General features: G+C 35.6%; 1 protein-coding gene across 2 annotated transcripts in view; it reads right to left on the bottom strand.

Moving 5' to 3' along the window:
• Positions 1 to 23,555, bottom strand: part of cntn3b (contactin 3b) — a 62,443-nt gene that overhangs the window by 3,318 nt on the left and 35,570 nt on the right. For both annotated transcript variants that reach the window (XM_079882528.1, XM_079882527.1), the window contains exons 7-20: positions 22,756 to 22,858; positions 20,989 to 21,173; positions 17,899 to 18,035; positions 16,306 to 16,435; positions 15,693 to 15,843; positions 15,483 to 15,610; positions 12,911 to 13,086; positions 8,784 to 8,901; positions 7,970 to 8,128; positions 7,192 to 7,341; positions 6,781 to 6,851; positions 4,962 to 5,196; positions 3,407 to 3,516; positions 1,028 to 1,214 (exon numbers count right to left, since the gene is read on the bottom strand). In XM_079882528.1, the coding sequence (XP_079738654.1) occupies positions 1,028 to 1,214; positions 3,407 to 3,516; positions 4,962 to 5,196; positions 6,781 to 6,851; positions 7,192 to 7,341; positions 7,970 to 8,128; positions 8,784 to 8,901; positions 12,911 to 13,086; positions 15,483 to 15,610; positions 15,693 to 15,843; positions 16,306 to 16,435; positions 17,899 to 18,035; positions 20,989 to 21,173; positions 22,756 to 22,858 (2,040 nt within the window). The remainder of the gene's footprint in view (positions 1 to 1,027; positions 1,215 to 3,406; positions 3,517 to 4,961; positions 5,197 to 6,780; positions 6,852 to 7,191; positions 7,342 to 7,969; positions 8,129 to 8,783; positions 8,902 to 12,910; positions 13,087 to 15,482; positions 15,611 to 15,692; positions 15,844 to 16,305; positions 16,436 to 17,898; positions 18,036 to 20,988; positions 21,174 to 22,755; positions 22,859 to 23,555) is intronic.

The following is a 23,555-nucleotide window of genomic DNA, read 5'->3' as shown; positions in this document are numbered from 1 at the left end:
AGATTAAAAAAAGGGGACCAATTATTCTCCTTTTCAAAGTCTTGATTTTGTTTTTGGGGTCTACCGTCTACTAGAATAAGTTTTCATGCTTGAATGTTCAAAAAACACCTTATTTTTCACATTTTTATATTGTTGCTGCACCTCTCTTCCCCTTCAGTCAGTAACACTCTATTTAGTTCCTGTATGTATGAAGCCCCTCCTTCAGAAAAGCGCAATGTACTCTGATTGGTTGGCTGGACCAGTGTGTTGTTATTGGTCAACCGCTTCAAGCGCGTTTGGGAAATGTCACGCCCCTTACTGTATGCCTTTGATGGGAATTACTTATATATGTAGCCTACTTATATACTTTATAATTATATAAAGAATAGTGTGACATGTTTCTGGAAGAAAACGCAAGACTACAATCGAGGCGTTTCAGGGAGTTCAGAATCAGTGCGCACTGATATAGAGAATTACTCCCTTTGGAGTGAACTCTGTAACTTTGCAGACCTTTTTCACACTCAAACAGCAACATAACACACTAGAGAAAGTGTAAAAAAATGTAGGCATAAGGCATAATAGGACCCCATTAAAAAAGAAATACATTCACACCTGTGAGATATAAAGTCGCAGATTATTTATAATTTTGGTAACACTTTAGTTTAGGGTCAAATTCTCACTATTAACTAGCTGCTTATTAGCATGCATGCTACTATGATATTGGCTCTTTTATTAGTACTAATAAAGCACATATTAATGTCTTATTCTGCATGACATCTACATCACTTAATCCTATCCACTACCTAAACTTAACAACTACCTTACTAACTATTAATAAGCAGTTATTAGGATATTATTGAGGTAAAAGTTATACATAATAGTTAGTTAATAGTGAGAATTGCACCCTGAACTGAAGTGTGACTATTATTTTTATTCTGAGATTGAAGGCTTCCATTGAACCGTCTTCTTACATCCAACAAAGAATATTTTACCAATATCTTCCAAGTAAAATCCCATTCATTGAATAAATGTCTAAAAATGGACTCACGTGGTTTTTTGGTGGTAACATTGACAGGTACAGACTGGGGGCCAGTTCCTGCAGTATTGAAGGCACACACCGCTAAATAGTACTGAGTGTTCCCCTGCAGGCCGCTGACATTCACTGCTGTGTAGTTTCCAGTGATCCTCACTTTACCCACTGTATCCGGCTTGGTGTCATCTTCCCAGTACACCACCTGTTCGCCAGGACACACAACAAGGGCATTTTATATATCCTTGACTATGTTTTTACATGTAAATAGCTCTCTGCCAATATAATTACTCACTCTTGCAACCCACTGTGAACCTAAACATTGCAGATTTTTCACAAAGTGCTACTACGCAGATAAGAGTTTTTGGCATGTTCATTTAACTCAAAACTTATAAACTGAAATATGTTAACTGGGTTTACAGTGTTAAATATCAGGATAATATACAAAGTAAATGCCACAATTTTTTAATCTGCTGCCAAAGAAGGTGAGACATGATATGCATAAATTGCATTACAGTCATTACACTTGGCATGAGATTTCTGATGAGTCTTTCAACATGACATGGTTTTACGAGATTTCACGATATTTGACTTCACCATTCACTTCATTCAGCTTATCATTTGTGCTTTTTCTACAGCTTACAAGCTTGAGAACATTTCTCTGCCTGTCTGGTAATATGATATTTTTGTAAAATTGTATGGAGATTCCCTTAAGGATATGAAATTTCAATTAACTTTTAGCTGTGTGTGCTAGGTGAAAAACAATTAGATAGCGGAAATGAAATAATCAATTATTAACCCTGAGTCCTAAGTAATATCAATATTGAGGCATTAAGTATTTGGTTAGATAATAATGAGATCCAGCCAAGGGTGGAATATTTCTAAATTATTTCTTTTCTACTTTTAGAAATGTTGTCCATACAGCAGGGTTGTGCGTCATTCAGACTTGAATTGAGAATTCAGTTATTCATTCCAATTCAGTTCCATTTTAACTGAGACGGCAAACAGGTTGCAGAATTTTTATTCAAAATTGAATGTAAGGAAGCAGAAATCAACAAATTTAAATAAAGTCTTGTGACGGATTAGTGCAATCTAACGGATTGTTAGACAGACAGACTTTTGAAATGCTACCTACACTATAGAAATTTTTGTTTACTGTTCAAAAGTTGTGAGTCAGTAATATTTGAAAATATTTTAGAAAGAAGTCTCTCTCCAATTTATTTGATTAAGAATACAGAAAAAAGTTATTTTACAATTTAAAATAACTGTTTTCTATTTAAAAATGTAATATATTTCTTGATGGAGCTGAATTTTCAGCATCATTACTCCAGTCTTCAGTGTCACATGATCCTTCAGAATAGGTATTATATTGTGTATGTATTCTGTATGATTCTGATATGATGATTTGGTGCTTAAGAAATATTTCTTATTATTATCAATGTTGAAATCACTTCATCTTTTTGTAAAAACCGTTTAAAAGAACAGCATTATATATTGTTCTGTAACAAAGTAAAAGTCTTGACTGTCACTTTTGATGAATTCAATGCACCCTAGCTTAAAAAAGTTATTAATTTCTTTTAAAAAACTGAACTCAAACTTTTGTAGATCAGGGAAGACGAACACTTTCCCAGAATGCATTACCTGTGTTGAATTACTTTGCAATTCAAAGTAAATCAAAGTTTGCAAAGTAAATTCTTGTTTCAATTATTCCAAATTTAATTAAAATTCAGCTTCCTGTGGGTGTGACTGAAAAGAATGAAGTCATGAATTGAAAAGAAGCATTAAATTAGAAAAATGCAAAATAGATGCATTTGCATTAGTGGTCTCAGACTTTTGGAGCTCACATTTTGGTTTTGTGAAAGAGGAAATGCAGTGATGGTTTATTTTCCATTTCAAATATTGCAGGTGCTTCAAAGGACCTTGAGCACAAATAAATGGTATATATGGCATACAGCGCAGTTCCTTGATCCATGCTGCTTTGATTTGGTCTTTCAGTCCTTGCTAACCAAAGACGAGACAAAAATAAAATCTAGAATCCCCCTCATCTAGAATCCAGTGACATGATAGTTCTATTCTTTCCAGACAATAGGGCAGCTACCATGGCAACGTGGCTGTTTTGTGCCTCAGGGCAGGGGTGACAAAGATGGAGAGAGTGGCTTGTGAGAAAGCAAGGCTCTCTTTGCTTTCTTGAAAGGCCAGCGGAGAGCTTTCATCCAGCTTCTGAGAGACGCAGACATTTAACAAAGCACTGTCTAAACACTGGCGTTCTCGATGTTTGAGGTGGCATGGGAGAGGTGAGAAGCACTTTTAATAATTGCCTGAGATCTGGGATTGCATTATTACAGGAAAAACATGACATTTAACGTTACCGCGAACGGCAAGACAATTGAATCAAACCTCATATCCAAGAACCCTTTCAGGGGTGACCGGAATCGGCTCCCAGGTAACTTCGATGTCGGCCGCCGACAGACTTTTTGCTGACACCCTCTCTGGCGGTACGCTCGGCACTGCGAAGGAACAGAGAAATGTTGAGGCTCTTATTCAAAAAGCTTTCCAAAGCCAACGAGGTAAAATTGGATTAAGTCAGAGAATGAAGCCCCGGTCTCACCTGAGAGAGGCCCTACTTCATTTTAATGGGAACTGTGACTGACAGAGAAGGAGACAATCTGCTGGGAAAATTCAATTAACACTCTAGCACATGAATAGGCCTGTAAGTGTCTAGCAGGATTTGTTGTAACCTATAGCAGCAATAACTAATATGAGGTTGTCATTCGCAGCTTGAACGAGAGAGGAGGGGCGAAAGCTGTCTCAATCAACTTATTCCATTATTCTCATTCAAGGTCACACCTGTATGCGTGAAGGGAGGGAACCAAGAGTGTTTGAGAACGTGAAGGGACTATTGCTGAGTCGGAATGTGTCCTAATATTTTAGCTCCACAGGACCACACAATGTATCGTTGTCTGGCCTATATTAATATTTCCTGTTGATTAGACTATGAGGCTTGTATGTAGGACTAGCAATTTGGGCTAATTGTACTATTTTGCTATTATTTTCTATAGTAAATATTACTATTAATGTACCACACTTCCTCTCTTAACTTACTGCTTTTTGTAAATGTTTCAATATATGATTTTACCTTAAAGGGGTGGTTGATTATGATTTCACTTTTTAACTTTAGTTAGTGTGTAATATTGCTGTTTGCAACATCTGCAAAGTTACAACGCTGAAAGTTGAAAGCAAAGGGAGATATTTTCTTTTACAGAAATCACTTTTTAAGGACTACAACAAACGGCTTGTAGGGACTACAATGAGCTTTATGGGTTAGTGACATCAATGGGATTTATAGATTATCATGACAGAATATGCTAATCAATGACTAGAAGATAGTTAACTCCACATCAGCCAATTCATCAACTAACCATTCAGAAATGTCCTGCTGCATTCTACATGTTGTCACTTTTTCTTGAGTCTCTCCATTTTGTCTGACTCCGGTTTGAACATAGAAGGCTAAACGTTTTTGAAATTTTCAGTGCGTGTCTGTGTGAGGTAATTGGAGCTGCTAACACCCAAGCTCTTAAAGCTCTGCCCTCTGTGCCGGGAGCAGCAGCTCATTTGCATTTAAAGGGACACACACAAAAACAACATGTTTTTGTTCACTCCCAAAAAGTACAATTTCTAACATGCTATAAAAAATATCTGTGGAGCATTTTGAGCTAAAACTTCACATACACACTTTGGGGACATCAGAGACTTATTTTACATCTTGTGAAAAGGACATTACAGGACCCTTTGTAATAATGGCCATCACATTGCTATATGGTCATTTAATTATATATTTATGACTGATGAGTAATTACCAGTTATCACTTCAAATCTGTAAAATAATAAGGTTAAGAAAGTTATTATATACACATGTGTTTGTGAGTGTTGATGTACATCAATCCAGCTCTACCTTCTTCTGCGGAGAACACTGTTGCAATAGTGCTGAAAGGTCCTTCTCCGCGGTTGTTGAACGCTCCCACTTTGACATTGAATGGCGAGAATGGTGGAATGGTGTCATTGCGGAAAACGTAGCGGGTGACGCTGGGTGCCGAGATCACAGCGCGGGTCCAAGTCACCATGCCCACTGGCCGGAAAGCAATGATATAACCAAATCCCTCTCCGTTCTGCAACTCCTCTGGAACAGGCTTAAAGTGGAACACAAAACTATAGTGATATTAAAACAAATTGAGGTCAACACACCAAATGACCCACATGACAACAGGGCTTTATTAGCACTTAGTTTAAAGACCACTTTCTTTCTCAATTGTCTTTAAAAATAAAATAAAAATTGTTATGCATGCAAGTTTCATAACCTCAAAGAGGTTTGGAACATTTAAAGGAATTAACTCACCTAAAAAAAAAAAAGCGATATGGTAATAAATATGGTTAAAAAAACCCCACAATACTTTGTACATACACTGCTGTTCAAAAGTTTGGGGTTGGTAAGATTTTTAATCGTTTTGAAAGTCTTTTATTTTCACCAAGGCTACATTTTGTTAATTAAAATATCTGTTTTAGGTCAATACATTAAAATGTAATTTATTCCTTTGAATTTTCAGCATCATTACGCGAGTCTTCAGTGTCACATGATCCTTTAAAAATAATGATGAATAATAATAGTTGTAGATGAATAATTAAAACAGCAAATGCTGATTTGCTGCTCAAGATAACATTTATTATTACAAACAATGTTGAAAACAGTTGTGCTGCTTAATATTTTTGTGGAAACTGTGATACATTTGTTTAGGATTATTTGTTGAATAGAAAGCTCAAAAGAACAGCATTTATTCAACACAGTCTCACCCCCAAACGTCACATACTGACGCGTCTTGACCAAACGGCAATATACAACGAAAAGGGTACCCCTAAAACGTCCGTATGTGACTATTCGGGTTATGGGTAGGTTTAGGTATGCGTTAGGGTACCGCTAAGATGCGCTGCTGGTGCGCTTATGTCTTCGTCTCATATGGACGTTTTAGGGGTACCCTTTTCGTCGTATATTGCCGTTTGGTCAAGACGCGTCAGTATGTGACGTTTTGGGGTGAGACCGGGCTGATTTATTTGAAACATAATTTTTTAACATTATGAATTTATTAGTCACTTTTGATCAATTTAATGCATCCTTGCTGAATAAAAGAATTAATTAATTTATTTTAAAAAAATCTGAACTTTTGAAAGGTACTTGATCAAATCAAGTAAGACATCGAATTGTTGTTGAATAAGCAGCATTTCAAATGTCTTTTACTGTTTTTATTACTCCACTTTTGCTGAAATTGCTATTGTGCCACTCACTGTTGAACCTGGACAGTTACAGAATAGTATGCAAAAATGGCCCTCCGACATGTGATGGTATTTAGGTTAGCTTAAATGCACTAAATCACTGTTACAGTTCACAAAAGGCTTTGAAAGTCAAATATAGCAGCAAATTTCTGCAGAATTTCTTGTGCCCAACAGCAAAAGAATGTCAGAATTTTCCCTTGCTAAACCCTTACTCCTTCCATTTTGTATCTGAACAGAATCAAGCCTATTTGTGAGTGAAATAAACTTCTAAGAAACTCTCTGGCTCTTGAGCTGACTTCCATTTGGAGAAGTAGTAAAGTCTGGAGTCCAGAGGGCAGGAGGGAGAGCTACAACGATCATAAAATGGCTACATTTCATTCTACACAATTAAGCACCGGCATTTAGCCCAGGCTGGCCGAGATAGCAGTAAAATCTGACAAATGACTTACCTCCCATGTTATCACTAATTCCGATTTGGTACCTCCTCCGCCTCCAACATCAGTGGGAGCCGTGTCAGGTACTGCGGGCAAAAACCCAAAGAAGAGATTAAAAAGCTGCCGGCAGAGCTCTGATTGGGATTTTTCATTGCAAGTTTGAGCATTAAAAGTTTATTTAAATTTTCATCACATTAAGCCTCTAAACCATCACTCTCACAGAGGTTCTACCTTCTTTAAACCACCCCCTTTAGAAATTTGTGAATAAAAGAATGCATAGATTTGAGTGTTGCATGTGGAGTAAAAGTGATGGATGTGACAGATGACGGGAGAATTGAGGATGTATGGTTTGCTCCAGTGCTTTCAATTTTAGTGCCTGTCTGAAATAGAAAGAGATCCAGTGGAGTCTCACACTAGCATACTCACCAGCATCTTCTGTTCTGATCTTGGTAGACGGGGGACTGGGCTCTCCCATGCCGACACTGTTACTGGCCAGCACTCTGAACTCATATTCCACCCAGGCGTTTAAACCCACAACGGTTGCAGTCAAAGTATTCCCATTGATCACCTCAGGAACTGAGGATAAGAAGAACAGTAAAATACAATAGCAACTAACTTAAAACAAGTTCAAGTTTAAGCACTAAAATTAAAACAGAAATACAAATAAAATAAAACGAAATAAAAAAACGATGGAAACTTGTTTAAAAAAGGTAATTGTGACTTTTTATCTAACAATTCTGCTTTTTTTTTTTCTCAGAATTGCGTGATATAAACTCTCAATTGTGAGTTACAAAGTCAGAATTGCGTGATATAAAGTCGCAATTGCGTGTTATAAAGTCAGAATTGCAAGATATAAACTTTCAATTCTCACTTATCTCACAATTCTGACTTTCATAAAAATGTATATTAAATCCTATTGATTCATATCTCACAATTGCAAGTTTATATCATGCAATTCTGAGAAAAAAGTCAGAATTGCAAGATAAAAAGTTGCAATTACCTTTTTATTTTTTATTCTGTGGCAGAAACAAGCTTAGAAAACAAATATACTAAAAACTAATATTAAATACATTGTAGGCTTTATATGTTTATAAATATATATATAACTTTATCAAATAAAATCATAATTCAGCTTTTTCATTGAGACTGTATTTTTTATTTTATTTATTATTTCCATGTACAGACAAAGAGTTGGGCGATGTACCTGTGTCGACAGCTTGCCAGCCGACAGTAAAGGGAGTCCTGCCCTGGATGACATATCCTGTTATGGGACTTCCGTTGTCCTGGCCTGGGCTCCAGGACAGCTGGGCCGTGCTGTCTGTGACCTCCTCCACCACGACCAAGTCTGGGGGGCTGGGGGGACCTGACTCAATCACATAGCCCATAAGGAATTGAATTAATTAGGAGCATTTGATTATACTTCACACCTGCTCAAATGTTACATTTGGCCCATGCACTGTGCATATTGATGACTTGGAAACTGCCTCACTCTGATTAGAAGAAGACTATTGTTTAGGAGTGTGTGTTCTAAGGTGTTAGACATGGCAAGCTTGTGCTTGTGTATGTTTTCATCAGTTTTAGCAAGGGCAACAAGTTGTGTGTATGTGTGTACGCTTGTATTTGCACAACTAAATGATTCATTTCTGCTCCAAATAACTCTCTGCCATTAAATGTTTTCTCTTCATTTGCACTGCATTCTAGGGCCTGTTGTGCTGCTTAGCCGATGTGTAAATGAGCCAATTAAAGACATCCTCTATGATAAACAGCTCCTCTCCAAACACCTGGGACAGAACCGTGATGTGTAATGACCATGAATAACAATGTGACTCACAAAAACGCAGCAGCAAAGACGAGGCCCCATAAAACATCCCAAGTGACACATTTAGCACTCTCTGAACTCTTGCTACATTAGCAGTGCCCTTTTATTGAAATACACACCTCGCAGGAAGCTCTTCACTGTGGAAGAAAGCAAATATTGTGCATGTAGTAGACATAAACCGAAGACAATTTGTTCCTACCTTTAACAACTAATATTGCGTCAGCAGACAAACTCTCGACGTCTGTATCAACAAGGCAAACGTATTTCCCACCATGATTAAGCTGGATGTTTCGAATCATAAGATCACCGGAAAAGCTCTGTAGGAAAAGTGGAAACACAATATAAAGATTACTGCTTTAATAATTGATCATGTTGTTACAGCACAAGACACAAAACCCTATCTCTAATGATAAACACTAGTTTTATAATAAGTGTGATGCATTATTATTCATAATACCCAGGCAGCAACATAGAGTCGGTCATGGAATCCACACGTACAAGATGTGGGCCAGATATGGCCCCTATGTTGCTGTCTGGGCATATTTCATGAATCAATGCATAACCTCAAGCACTGTAATTTTTGGCTCGTGCCATTCAATTCTGATACTATTTCCAAAAATGAGAGAAAGGGAGATGCAAACAGGTACTGTAGACTTGGAATTATTTGATTCACGGAACCGGACACCAGTTATCTTGCCAAGAAAAATCTTTATTCTTCACACGTGTCAGCATTGGAGAGAAACTTGAGAAGATGTAGTATTCGTGCTAGGTCTATGTGTTCCCGGTGTTTCTCTGCCACAGCACAGTAAGATTGAGCTTATATACACCACTGAGCGACTTTCAACTTCCTTGTAAGGTAGAAAAACATGTTGCTTATTTTTAAAAATGGAACGTATACTTCATGCTTACACATGGTACAATCCACTTTCCATATTAAGAAACTATCCCTCGGTGTACAGTATACATTCTTGGTACATTTGCATCAGTTGAAAACATTCCTTTACTTGTAAAGAAAATGCCAACTGTACACATTTGATGTATCATCATCATTGGAACATCTCTGCTCAGTGAACGTTGCATAGCACACATTCCTGTATATGCAAAATATAGCCCATCCCATATCTCTGCTCAGCACACCTGTACAAACATACTCTGACTTCACAAAATACATTTTGAAATTATTATGAAAATTAATAAAGAAAAATATTACTAAAAAATAACATTTTTTTTTAGTCTTCAGGTACTAGAAATTAAACAGGATTCAATATAAATTATTTTATGATTCACACCAAAGGTAAATCAAGCATAAAATAAAGTTGAAATTGGCATTAGATTTACAACAAATAAAATGCATGAGCCAAGTGTTCACACTAAAGTCAAACTACTAAAAAAAATATATAATTCAGATTTATTCCCACATACGTAGGTGGCCCAGATCAGAATTGCAAATGTCACATCCAGTGATTTTTACTGTTTACATGGTCATCCAACAAACCAGATCTGTGTCACACACATATTTGGGACACTTGCAACTGCAGAGTTATTATAGCTTGAGTAACAAAGTACCTGTTTTCAAAAACAATATGTGCTACCATTTTATTATGTAATTATCACCAAAATAAAGGCAGGTGCAATAATGATTTCTGCATACTCATCCATCCCTTTAAAATGGCTGCTGTGCACTTGAGATATGTGTGGACCTTCATAAACAGCCTCGGTGACTAGCCTCAGGGATTCACTCAGATCCAGCTCTCTCAGACACACAGGAGCTCAGTAAAACACACACACCGTGGCTAATTGGTAAGACGATACTAATTATTCCACAATTACATAAGCCAGGACCAGGTAAATGAACAAAGAACATGCAGAGTGAGAGTGAATATTGTTCCAGATAAGCATAAACAGATAAGTCATAAAGACTCTGCATTTCTGGTAGACTACAGACTTCATTTTAAATGAAGACACAGCTAAGCATAAGACAGCACAGCGTGCGAAAGAAGCAAATTCAATTAAATGTAAAGACTTTAATTGACAGGGTTTTCTGATTAAATGCTGTTGTTTTGATGAACCGACATTGACATTCTAAAAATAAATAATACTATTAAAAAATAAATAAACATTGTATTTATGCTATTTTTCATATTAATAAGATGATAACAAAATATTTAAAATAAAATAAAACAATTAACATTTTTCTTAAATAAAATACATGATGAAACTCCAAGACTGCAGACACAATTTATCTCTGTTTCTCCCTGGCTTTTAAATAAAGTATGCCCAGAAGTTCATAGAAGCTAAATCCTACATATCACATTGATGTCTCTAGTGGTCTACCATCCACAAACCACAGACCACTACTCTACTGTAATAGTACATAAAAGTGTCTGATGCCCTCCATGCTCTCAAAACACAACCAGCACTTATGTTTGACTGTGGTTTCCTCTCAATCAAGTTCAATTCCTATAAAAAAAATGCCTTAAACTCAATCAATATCAATAAGAGAGCCCATTCCATGGTTCAATGGACTCCAAAATTTCAGGGTTGGACAGGGAAGACTGTGGAGCGGGTGATGTTTAATTATGGTAATGCACTCATCAGAGGCTGCTAAGACGGAAGGCGTAATCTTTGGGGGCAGAGAAAGTGTGAATCCGAGAAAGCCATATCTCATTATAACCCCCATCTGCATATGTCAATGTCATGTGTAATTGCCCTTGAGAGAAGCCCATGTATGAACTTTAGGGAGCCACCATCACATGACAATAAAAGGCAGGGCCTGGCCATGGGTTTGAGTGGCCCGAATCAAGATCATGATAATGGACCCAAGGCGTGCGGGGGGAAAATGCAATATTTTATTTGTATTTATTTTATAATAAATAATATTAATATTTAATCATTTATTTTATAATATTCTACAAATATTTTTTTCAATAAATAAGTTATAGAACCATAATATAATATAATATAATATAATATAATATAATATAATATAATATAATATAATATAATATAATATAATATAATATAATATAATAAAATTTAGGAAGTTACGATTTGCCTATTAAATGAACCATCTAAAGGCCATCTCAGACAGGCTTTCAAGAACCTTAGACTGCACCCAGGTTTCAAATCCTTGATTCTAAATGATCAAGAGCTGTTTATTATTCTGTTCAAACCCCAAGCCAACCAAGGAAAAATCTAAACTAAAACAGCAAAATGGAATGTGACAACACAAAGCATTTCTTATAAGGCAGGATTTTAATTTATTGGAGTCCTGCTGCAATAAGGAATTGTCTACCCTGAGATGTAAAACGTCCTGTGAAACTGGAGGGGTAAAATGGGAACAAGACTCTTAATTGATCTGGCCTCTTTCCCTGGTTGAGTTTGTAAAGAACAGCTGTTTGGTAAACATGTTGAATCATTCACATTCAATGTAGTTCAGCAATAGAATGACCCAGAACAAGAAGGCAAAATTCATCCCAAGAATGGGATGAATATCAAACGACAGACATAACAGCTGGCAAATCTCTTTGAGGGAGAGCATTCAAAGTCCAAATAGCTTGTTCCTGTCCAGCACAATGATTAGATTAAAACCCAGTTACAGTAGTCCAAGTGCTCGTGTTTGAGATTTATTCAATAAAATGAACTGCAGGTTCTTTGGATTGATTCAACTGATGAGCTCAAAAAACAAAACAAATAGATTTTTTCTATATCCTCCGGCTTGTTAAGAAATTACAACACGCAATTTATTGTACAGATTTCTCCTGACAAATTTCTTGTACTTTATTAAAAGGACCATATTATACGGAGCCATTAAAAGGACATGGTGAAGAAGAAAAAAATGAGATGGGAGGATCACTTACTTGGCAATGCTTTTGCATTCAATCGCAAATGTTTCGGGTTCCCCCGAGAAACGCGAACGCAAAATGTCTCAGGGGAACGCAAAACTTTTGCGAGAGAACGCAAAAACAGAGATTTATTATTTTTCCTCCCATCTCATATTTTTTTCCACCACCATGTCCCCTTATGGGCGTAATATTCTACAAATTCGGAGCAAATTCTTTTTTTTATGAAATACACTTGTGTTGCGCTGCACTGCAATTTAGTCATTCATTTCAGACCTGTTTGCTACTGTTGCCGTCAAGTCTTCATAAATGATTTGTAAATGTTAGATTATGTCTACACAGTACATCAAACCCTTTTTTCAAAACAGCAAGGAAAATCCTGTTTTCCAAGATACGCTCCCTATAAATGTTTCATGTTTGGAGGTGGGTGGTGTGGGATGAGGGTGCTGAGGTTGCCATATTGCCCTAAAACCACAATACTCACCCCTCCCACTCGCTCGAAGTGGTTCACGTCTTGATGGAAATCGATGGGCTGACCGTTGAAGGCCCACGAGAAGGCCACGTCCAAGGCTGGATCGGCAGTCACCTGGCAGAGAAGCACGATGCTCTCCCCCACAGTGATTTCAGTGCTGCTGGGGCCCTGGCTGATCCTCGTGGGCTCTGTTAGTTACAGTGCCAACACAGTCTGTCAGTTTAGCTCTGGGACACAAACTAAAGCGAGAGAACTTCTTCTGTGACCTGGCAAATAACAAGACAATCACTCTGTTCCAAAAACCTAGCGAGCTGTCTCTGAAAGCATTTTAAGGCATCATGATCCTGACCCAAAGGCTGTTCCAGAAGGGTAGGCTGCATAATTATTCTGCATTATAATACTAAAATCCATCCGTTTGAGACAAATGTCAATTATAAATACATTATTTATGTGTTTATATTTAAATATAAATATATTTATATTATTTATTTATATTTTCATAATGATTTATATATCATTATTTATATTTCACTAAATAATGAAATGCATCAATAAAAATATTTCAAAATAGTTAAAAGTCACATTTTAACCCAAAATTGTATACAAATTTATTTGTAATACAAGGCTTGATTGGATGAGCCACATTTAAACTGTTAAAAAGTAAACAAAAGACTAAAATTATTATATTGAGGACATGTGGGGAAAAAAACATATAAATTAATCAGCAATAATAATAAAAACATATTCCAGAGGAAAAAATTGCTTATAACATATGATATAACATAAAATATGCATACATTTCATTTTTACAATTTAGAATAAAAAAAATTAGACACCAATGTTATTTAAACATTATTTATAAATTAATTCAAATATTTTGTGATAAAACAAAAACGTCCATCAAAAAATACCTATATAATATATTAATTCAAATACTGTATGATTGGGACATAAAAATAATTTGCATGGTAAGAATGATCCTATTTTGATCATTATTAATATATGTATTGAAAATCAGTGTATTACATTGCTATGGTCCTGATGAGCAATAGGGCATGCACTCGAGGCTGTGGGTTAGCAATTTTACCACAGCCTGCGGTGGTTTATTGCTGTAATAAATAATCATAATTTCTAGGTGCTATACTTAGATTTTTGGCCGCTGTCTTTCCATATGGGGACTATTAATTTGAGAAGAACATAAAGTAGATTTTAATAAGAGCCAAATGAATTGGCAGCATGTCTACTATGTGCAGAATACAGTTGGGTGAAGGCACTTTGTGAGGGAAAGGTCATTTTAATTAAATTACATTAAGGAGGTCAACTGCCGGTGCACGACAAAAACATAATGAGAGAAAAATACAAGGAAGAGAAGAAAGAGAAACCCTGCAAAAGACGTATGTGCTCACGCAGAGGTCTCGATGGTACATAGCTAATGAGTTTCTTCTGATTTGCCATGAAAATACTGCTGATTAAACCCGTAAACTATGTGATGAAGAACAAAAGTGAGGAATAACATTCATCCTATAGCTTAACGAGGATATAACAATCCACATGGATAATGGCCACAGCAATTAAGGATGACCTTAACAATGAGTAATTAGTGTAACATGGACTGAACTGTGTGGAAGATTGAAGCAAGAGGGCATATAAACTAAACTAGAGAAGAGAATGTTATACGTCCACAATATAGGCGGCTAACTTAAAGGGCCAGTTCACCCAAAGAGAATATGTCTTTTACTCAACTTCATGTAGTTCCAAAGCAATCCAAAATCAGCAATCAGTGAATCACGAAATGAAAAATGAAGACTGTTTTTCATGCAATTATAGTGAGTCCATTCTTCCTTTTTTCTCCTTTTGTGTTTCAATCATACAAGTTGTGAACAACATGATGATGAGTAAATGATGACAGAATTAACATTTTTGGGTGAACTATTACTTAAATTAGAGTTTGAAAAGATCTCTTAAAACTTTTAGACATAGAGACTTGACAACAAAAGCTATTTGTCTTGAAACAGAGCAGAGGCATTGTGTGAGACTTCTCAGTCTGCTTGATTATATAAAACAAATCTTATGCTTTGTGATTTTTTGACTTGAAAGGCTGACAGTGATGACAACAGAAACTTAGAAGAATGAAGATGTCAGTTGGCTAATACATTTCTTGAAACAGCTGAAGCAATGCATTTTGATACGTGCCAGATGTGGCATTTCATTCAAAGCTAATCATAGTTAAGCCATCAAGAGTACAGTATCTGAGTCAACAATAAGAGTGAACTGGGCTGTGTATTTTCTGCACAGCAAAAATAAAGCTGTTATTCATCCAAAGCTACTTTAGAGTCTAAAGCTAAATGTATGATTATCAAAAGAATCCCAAAACATTTTTGAGAGAAATGAATCAGCTTTTTTTATATATATATTATTTTTTAATACTTTTTTTTCATTTGTAATGGAAAATAGAAAAGGGGCACAGTAAATAGTGGGGTGAGAGAAACAGTGGAGAAACCGGATCTGGAAAATATTGCAAGCAGAGTTCGAATCTCAATATGCACTAAAACACTTTGATCGAGAATATAAAATAATGACTCACCTGTGATTATCAGTCTTCCTGTTGTGCTAGCTGTGCCAAACTGATTTTTAGCGATGCACGTGTAACTACCTCCATCTCGCTTCGTTACGTTGGCAATCTTAAGAGTTCCATTGGGGAAGAGGGAAATCCTTGAGAGTAATAGATAATTGATAAATAAATAATTGGCCAAAGTCTTCAATGTGATCAAATATAAACTCAAAAGCTAAATACCTTTCGTTTCTTTGCAGTATCTCAGTCCCTTTTTTCCACAGGCTAATGGCTCTGGGCGAAGCATGTGGTCTGCAATCTAGGCTAACGTCACTACCCGAGCGAGCCTTAAGCACTCGGCTCAAAGGATTCTGGGAGAAGCTGGGAGCAGAGGCTGTAGGAGACAGAGAGATTTAGTCCTCAGACTCACACTCAATGGAATCTGTGATGAACAGCAATTGACGTTCAAACAGCCTCTGGCAAAAAAAAAAGGAAGAAAGCCTTTTAGAAAAGTCTAAAGGACTTAACAAATAAAGCTGTCCGCTTCCACGGGCTGCTTCCAGGCCATTTGTCTTTAACTAAACCTACATTTTGCTGTGCCATTCTGTGCTGTATCTAAAAAAGACGCCATTTATTTGACACTGGCCTCGCACGAAGAATACTGACCAATGTGTTCTGATTAAAATGAATACATTTCAGAATCAATATAGGGGAAATATGAGTGTTACAATGGAGCACTTAATCACATGGATGTTTTCAGTGCTGCCTTGTTATTTGAGCTTGGGCTGTGAGTACTCAAAATTTTATCATTCAAATGAAGGATGGAGAGCAGGCAGTGGAAACGCAGAGGTCGTACCAAGCACCATCAGTTCGGCGCTGGAATAAATGATGCCGTGCTTGTTCTCCGCCACACACTGATACATCCCGCCATCTGAGAGGTTTAGCGAGGAGATGGAGAGAGCGCCGTTCTCTATTTGCACTCGGCCCTGTAGACACATTCACAAACAAATCACAGGAAAATGGTTGCTATGCGGTTGCTGGGTTGCTTAATTTCATGGTTGCTTACTGGTCAAAAGTCAAAAGATTATTTTGATTTGAATTAAATTAAGATTAAATTGATATTCTGGTCACTAGATATGGTTTGGGTCCCTCCTTAAAAGCAGGGTTATTATAGTTAACTAAAATCATAAAAAAAAAAAATAAAAAAAAGTTATACATTTTTAAAAAACTTAAAACCTATTTTATGTCAGCTAGTTGAACATGAAACCTCTCGTTTTCATTTAGTTTAACTTTATGTACTAAAATAACTTAAACTAAAATAAAAACTAAGAAAAACTACACTGTAAAAAATCCAACTTACGTTTTGTATGACAAATTCAGTTTTTAAAGTTTATTCAACTATTTAACATGAAAAAAGTTGAGAAAAGTTGAGATAACTCAAACACGTAAGTTGAGAAAACTCAAAAAATGTCCTGCAGCTGGTTGCCTTAAACTTTTAAGTTTTCTCAACTTTTTTTTTTTACAGTGTATATATGCTTAAAAACTAATAAAATAATGATAAATAAAAGTAATTAATATGACAAAAACACAACAAAATTACTAAAACTTAAAAATGAAAATGAAAACAGAAATTATAAAAACATTATTTACTGTAAGTCTATGGGATTTTGTCGAAATAAAAAATGTAAAACTAAAATCAATAATTTAAAAATCTACAAGTGAAATCATCCTTTTCAACTTGAACATTAAAACTCTGAAAATGGATATTCATTTTAAGATTTATCACAAATTATACATTTGACAGAGTTATTAAATTATTTAAATGTAAAAATATGGGAACTGAAAAATTAAATATCCAATATCAGCCAATGTATATCCAATATCAATCAATAAAAACACTTTAACGCTGAAAGTCTGTCGAGTTGAACATCTGCGGATGGGTTTGGAGAGGGTGGAGGAGGCTACAAAGCAGAAAGAGGAAAAAAAAAAATGCTGACCCTCTGCTCCGATGAACAGAAAAGAAACGTTGAACATAACAGTAAAATACTAATGGCCAATTCATTTGGCATGGGCGCCCAGTCGGAAAAGTATATGAGACAGGAAGGGAGGTGTTGAGTTGATGGTTCTGCTAATGGCATAGCAGACATTTAAGCCTATCGGCTGTTTTTAAGGGCTGACCTCAGCACAAAGAGTCATAAGGAGAGATTGACGTGATGTGTGATGGAAGGGAGGGGAGGAGGTGCGGGTCACTCTCGGCTTGAATGCAGGTCATGTCTAATGGAGTCTTTCAGCTGCCTTATAACTGCTTTTGTTGGTTGATGGGATTCTCTCCTACTTAAACAGATTTTACTTAAACTTTTTTTCCCCTCGCTTTTATGTCAGCAATGAGAATATGTTTGCATTGACCTTGAACTACAGTACAGTAAGAGCAGATAAAGCCCTAAAGTACCTCAGATATTAGAGTTTCTCCGTTCTTCAGCCAGCTATAAGAGGGCTTTGGTTTCCCATTGGCTTTGCACTCCCAAAACAGATTATCCTCAATGGACAATGCTGTGTCTGTCGTTGTTTGCAGCCAATGAGGTGTGGCTGTGGAAAGAAAGCACATTGATCAATCAAACAATGGATAAAGGGTAGATTATGGACATAATACACATAAATGAAATGTTACACTTGCATATTCAAACCACCCACATTACCCAAGGCTAATAGATTCCCAAGGCTGCCTTGATGACAGAAACAATTAAAGTAAAAGTTCACCCAATAATGAAAAATCCATCATTGTTTTTCCACCCTACAGGTCATTTCAAACTTATATGACTTTCTTTCATCTATGCAAAACTAAAGGAGATGCTATAGGCTTCTCCTGGTTGCTTTTTTCCCATACATTTAAGTACATTTACATACACCCCCCCCCCCCCCTACATTTTACTTTAAAAAAATAAAATCTTACTTCTCCTTAAACTTTTAAATGGTAATGTATATAATTTATCAATGTATACAAGGACATAACCCCTTTTGTGTGCCATAAATCAGATTCACGAGGGTGAGCAAATGATGACAAAAAATTTCTATTCCTTCAAAGTTAGTTGACTTACAGACAGCAAATCCCACATTTAATTAAATTGCTCTAATCACACAGTGTGACCCCTGAATTATTAATTATCATTTTCAGAAAAGGCTGCAATATGAGAACCGCATAAGCTGCTTCACCACCTCCAAAAAGGCTCGCCATACACTCATTCGCTAGTCTGTATAATATTGACTGCATGCTTGACACTCCTATAACAACAAACAATAGACGACCCATTTCATGTGAATATGAATCTAACTACTGAAGTAAGATGTTCAATGAATAAATCAATTTGATCACATGCTCACAATTCACATGCTCCGTTCCGAGCTACAAATCCTTTGACCTCTTTCTGGAAGCTTTATTATCCTTTTGGCTGGCAAACACTCCAGTGCCACGTACAGAGTCTTGAGATCAATTAACACATTCGTATGATTGCATTTCTCTTCACAAATGTTCATTTAAATAAACCTAGGATAAGACCATATGAATCCTTTAAGACCGACACCAATCCAGTGCTTTTCAAACTGCTTGTTTTCTGCACAAAGTCAAATAGTGGAAGAGACAATCTACTTTGGCAAGGCAAACTCCCGTTTTCTTTAATCCTACAGAATTGCGTTTCAGTTTCACGGCATACAAATGCATATTTATTCATACAGTCATTGCAAAGACAGAAAATCCAAAAAGACTTCAGAGTGTGTGTTAGATATCTATGGAAGCTTGTTTCCGCCACAGACTAAAAAATTACAAAAGGTAATTGCGACTTTTTATTTCACAATTATGACTTTTTTCTCAGAATTGCAAGACTCGCAGACTCTCAATTGCAATATAAAGTCTGAATTGCAAGATATAAACTCGCAATTCTGAGAAATAAAGTCAGAATTGTGAGTTTATGCCTCACAATTCTGACTTTATTTCTCAGAATTGCGAAATATAACTTTTTTCCTCGTAATTGTGAGTTTATATCTGCAAATTCTGACTTTTTTTTGTGGTAATTGCAAGATTTAAAATCTCAATAAAAACTCGGGATTGTGAGCTGACTTTCTCCCCTAAGAACTGGACCTGATAAATTGCAAGTTTATATTTACCAATTCTGAGAAAAACAAAGGGAATTTCTAGGTGTGTGTTTGTGTGTGTATGTATGTAAGTGTAATCTGCATTTGGGATGTTCTATGGTCGTATCCTTTCATTTGTGTGTGTGTGTGTGTGTGTGTGTGTGTGTTCTGGAAAGTGCAAATAGGCTAATAAAAAACATTTTCTTAATTTCCCATTCATTCCTATGCCTGCGAGGAAACAATTTGTTACTATTATTATTAGAACAACTACAAAAACTCCTTGAATCCAGTATATGTTTTTGTGTGTGTTCCAATTTCTATTTCAAAACTAAAGTTTTGCACCACTCTGATAAACACTCAATTTAAAAAAATTAAAAGAAAAAAATGATTTGAGGAGAGGATAAAGGTAAAGGTTATTAATACAACAATGCCATACATTTCAAATTAAACTTGACTTTTCATGGAATGCCACTGTGACCTTCTACAATGAGGTGCTCATTGCAGAAGGTCACAATCACATGAATCATGAAATGTCATGTCTCTCAAGGACACAAGTCAAATGAGACACTTGTTATGACATCCTCACTGTGAGTTATGACATATTTGGCATAGCGAGGTTGTGTGCAGTTTAAACATAATGACAGTAGACAATGTCATAATTATGCCACTCCAGGTAGTACAGAACCTTACAAAACTGTTAGTGAATCATGTCAAACTTACAATAGCTTTGCTTTCTTTCTGGTAAACATTATGACATTTTATATTTATTTATTTTTTGCTCTAAAATAGCTTCAGTAACAGAAAGGTATTTTTTTTATAAATAAAATACAAATATATTATTTTAAATAAATAAATAAAATGAACAATATAAAGTGGCATTCTGTGCTGTCTTAATATAAAATGTTTTTATTGATTAAATGCATGTCTTTTTAATACATTTATATGGAGGCAGTTGGATCTCCTACAAACTCAAATTAAGTCAACCATAATAATTCATCCTGTGTTCATTTTTCTCAAAAGATGAAACATAAATCATAATGTTCTTACAGCAAAAATATAATTATATTTCTATAAAACACCTCCAAATGAATACATAACTGCAGTATAACTGATGCCACTGTCTACTGATTTATTACTCCAGTTTCAAGGCGGGACAGAACTGCCATATGGCAACAGACATATTTTTTCAAATTACTGTAAATCTAAAGTTGATCTCTCAACAGAAGCTTCTATTTATACTTATCAAATAACAAATTCAAAAGGTAGAAAAAATACACAAAAAACAATACATTTAGGGAAAATGATGTTGACAAAGGTGTTTATGATATAAGATGGAAAGAGAAAGAGGTATTAAATGACAAATACATATAAGAAAATAACCTAGAAATCAAGGGTTAGTGTTAGAACAACTCACCATGGAAAGACACGCGACCCCTTGCAGCATTCTTTCCACGACTGTTTTCCGCTATGCACTCATACGTCCCTGTGTCCTCTTGTTGAAAACTCGGAATCTCCAGGATGGCGTTAGAATTTTTCAGTTTGACCTTGTTTGGGAATGAAACGTCACTGGTTCTTCTCCAGCTGATCTTAGGAACTGGGCTGTGAAACCGAAGCAAAGCCACCATTAGTAGTTAGACAAATTCATATGAAAGATACTTTCACCTATAAAGCAAATATACTTTTTTAATTAATATGTTAATTGCCTGGAAAACAAATCCATGACCTTGGCTTTGCTACGGTAGAAATGTTTGACAAGCGCTTTTATCCAAAGCAACATACATTGCATCCAATATATGCATTTTATTACATTATGCATTTACATTTATGCATTTGGAAAAAACTTTTATTCAAAGCATTCAAGGTTTTTAATCATTAATGTATTCTGTAGGAATCAAATATACGGCCTTGGCATTGCGAGCTTCATTTTCTACCAGCTAAAGGAACACAATTTTTTTCATGCACACAATTCCATTTGAGGAATTACATGGTCTAGTTCATGAATTATGGTTAAATGTAATGTTTGGTGAGTGGAAATCCATTTAGCAGATGCTTTTATCTAAAGTGTCATACAATTAATTCTAACTATGCATTGATCATTTTTAATTATTGTTAATAATTATTATCATTTTATAAGTTCAGGGTCAGTAAGATTTTTTTTTTTTTTTTTTAAATGTATACTTTTATTCAGCAAGGATGCATTCAGTTGATCAAAAGTAACAGTAAAGACTTGTGTATTGTTATAAAATAGTTCTGTTTATAATAGATTATGTTATTTTGAACTATCATCAAATAATCCAAAAACAAATGTATCATGGTTTCCACAAAATGCAGCACAAAATCTCTTAAGCAAAAAATCAGCATATTACAATGATTTCTGAAGGAATTTTCAGCTTTGCCATCACAGGAATAAACTACATTTTAAAATATATTAAAATAGAAAGCAATTAATTTAAATTGTAATAAAATTGCACAATATTATGGTTTCTAGAGACTTCTTTCAAGAAATGTTAACAGATCTTACAGAACCCAAACTTTTTAAAGTGGTAGTGTACATAATACATTTGGTTGATGCTTTTATCCAAATTGATTGAAATTTCATTCAATTTGATCAGTTCATGTATTTCAGGAATCAAATCCATGACAGCAGAGTTTCTAGAACGATCTACAGGAACGTTGACTGAGGAACTGAAATACCATAATGTTTGGCAAAAGAAAATCCATTTCCCCCTTATTTCTTCAAATATATACCCCATTAAGAAAATCTGAGCGTGAATGAATCTTATTCAGAATTGAATCTATGGTGACACACTCCATGTATAGTTTGAAAAGCCACCATCTCCCGCTTTTTGAAAACCTGCATTTCCCCCTTTCTAAACGACAACCCTTCTGCTCTTCTTTTGAAAAGAAGCTTGCAGCTCTATTTCCACACTATTTAAGGAGGAAATCTTGCAGGTCATTGCTCTCTGCAAAGCAGGCCATTATAGTGAAAAGGCGTCTGTAAAAAGCTTCCGTGACAGATTGCAAATCGCATTAAGAAAGAACCTGAAGTGCTGATCACAAATTTGGTGTATTTTATAACGCAGGATAAAAATGAAACAGAGCTAAGCAAGGGTGTGAACTCGGGCAACAGTTTGTAAATAGAGGACGCAGACAGACCCAGGTGTGTGCATGTCGGACTTACTTTCCCAGGGCGAAGCATTCTAGCTTCAGTGTGGATCCTTTAGCAGCTGGAATGGTGTCTGGGAAATGAAGCTCTATTTTGGGCTCGTACTCTCCCATCGCTCCTGCCATGGGCAGACAATACACCACAGATGCAAACGGCTTTGTCATTCATGATTTACAACATACAAGCTTTGTACTCCAGAATACAAGCAAAACAACAACAAATGGCAAAACACAAAGACCTGTCAATGAGCTGGGGAACCGAGAAGATTGTGCCAAAAATACAGAGACACGTTATTAAAGATTTATGGAACACACATAATAAAAACAGGATCCATCTCAAATGGAAATGCGGCCTCCTTTGAGACATTGTCAAGAGTGCAGGTTAGTGTTCTTAAAAGAGGCAGTTTAGCTTTCAAGACAGCTGCATAAATACATCTCTGACATTTACGAATGAAGATCTCTGAAAAATGGCACATGCTCTTTTGACCCAACTGAAAAATATATGTGAAAACTGAAAAAATGTTGATATACCAAATATTTATATTTTAGTAGCCTATATAAATACAAAAAAAAATCTAAAGTCACACAATCTAAAACAAACCACCATCATGGTAACACACTAAAATAATGTAATAAACATTAATTTAACAGCATAAGATGTAACATAAAACCTTAATGTACATAACTAAAACTAAGAAGAAACAGATATTTCATTGAAAAAACGTGAGCTGTCACACCGAGAATTCTGGAAAAGTCTATTTACGATTTTTCACTTCCAAAAACTGTAGATTTAACTGTATTTTACTGTAAAATTAC

Source organism: Squalius cephalus (assembly GCF_949319135.1).
Source record: "Squalius cephalus genome assembly, chromosome: 10".
NCBI lineage: Eukaryota > Metazoa > Chordata > Actinopteri > Cypriniformes > Leuciscidae > Squalius > Squalius cephalus.
This window is presented reverse-complemented; position numbering and strand designations above follow the sequence as displayed.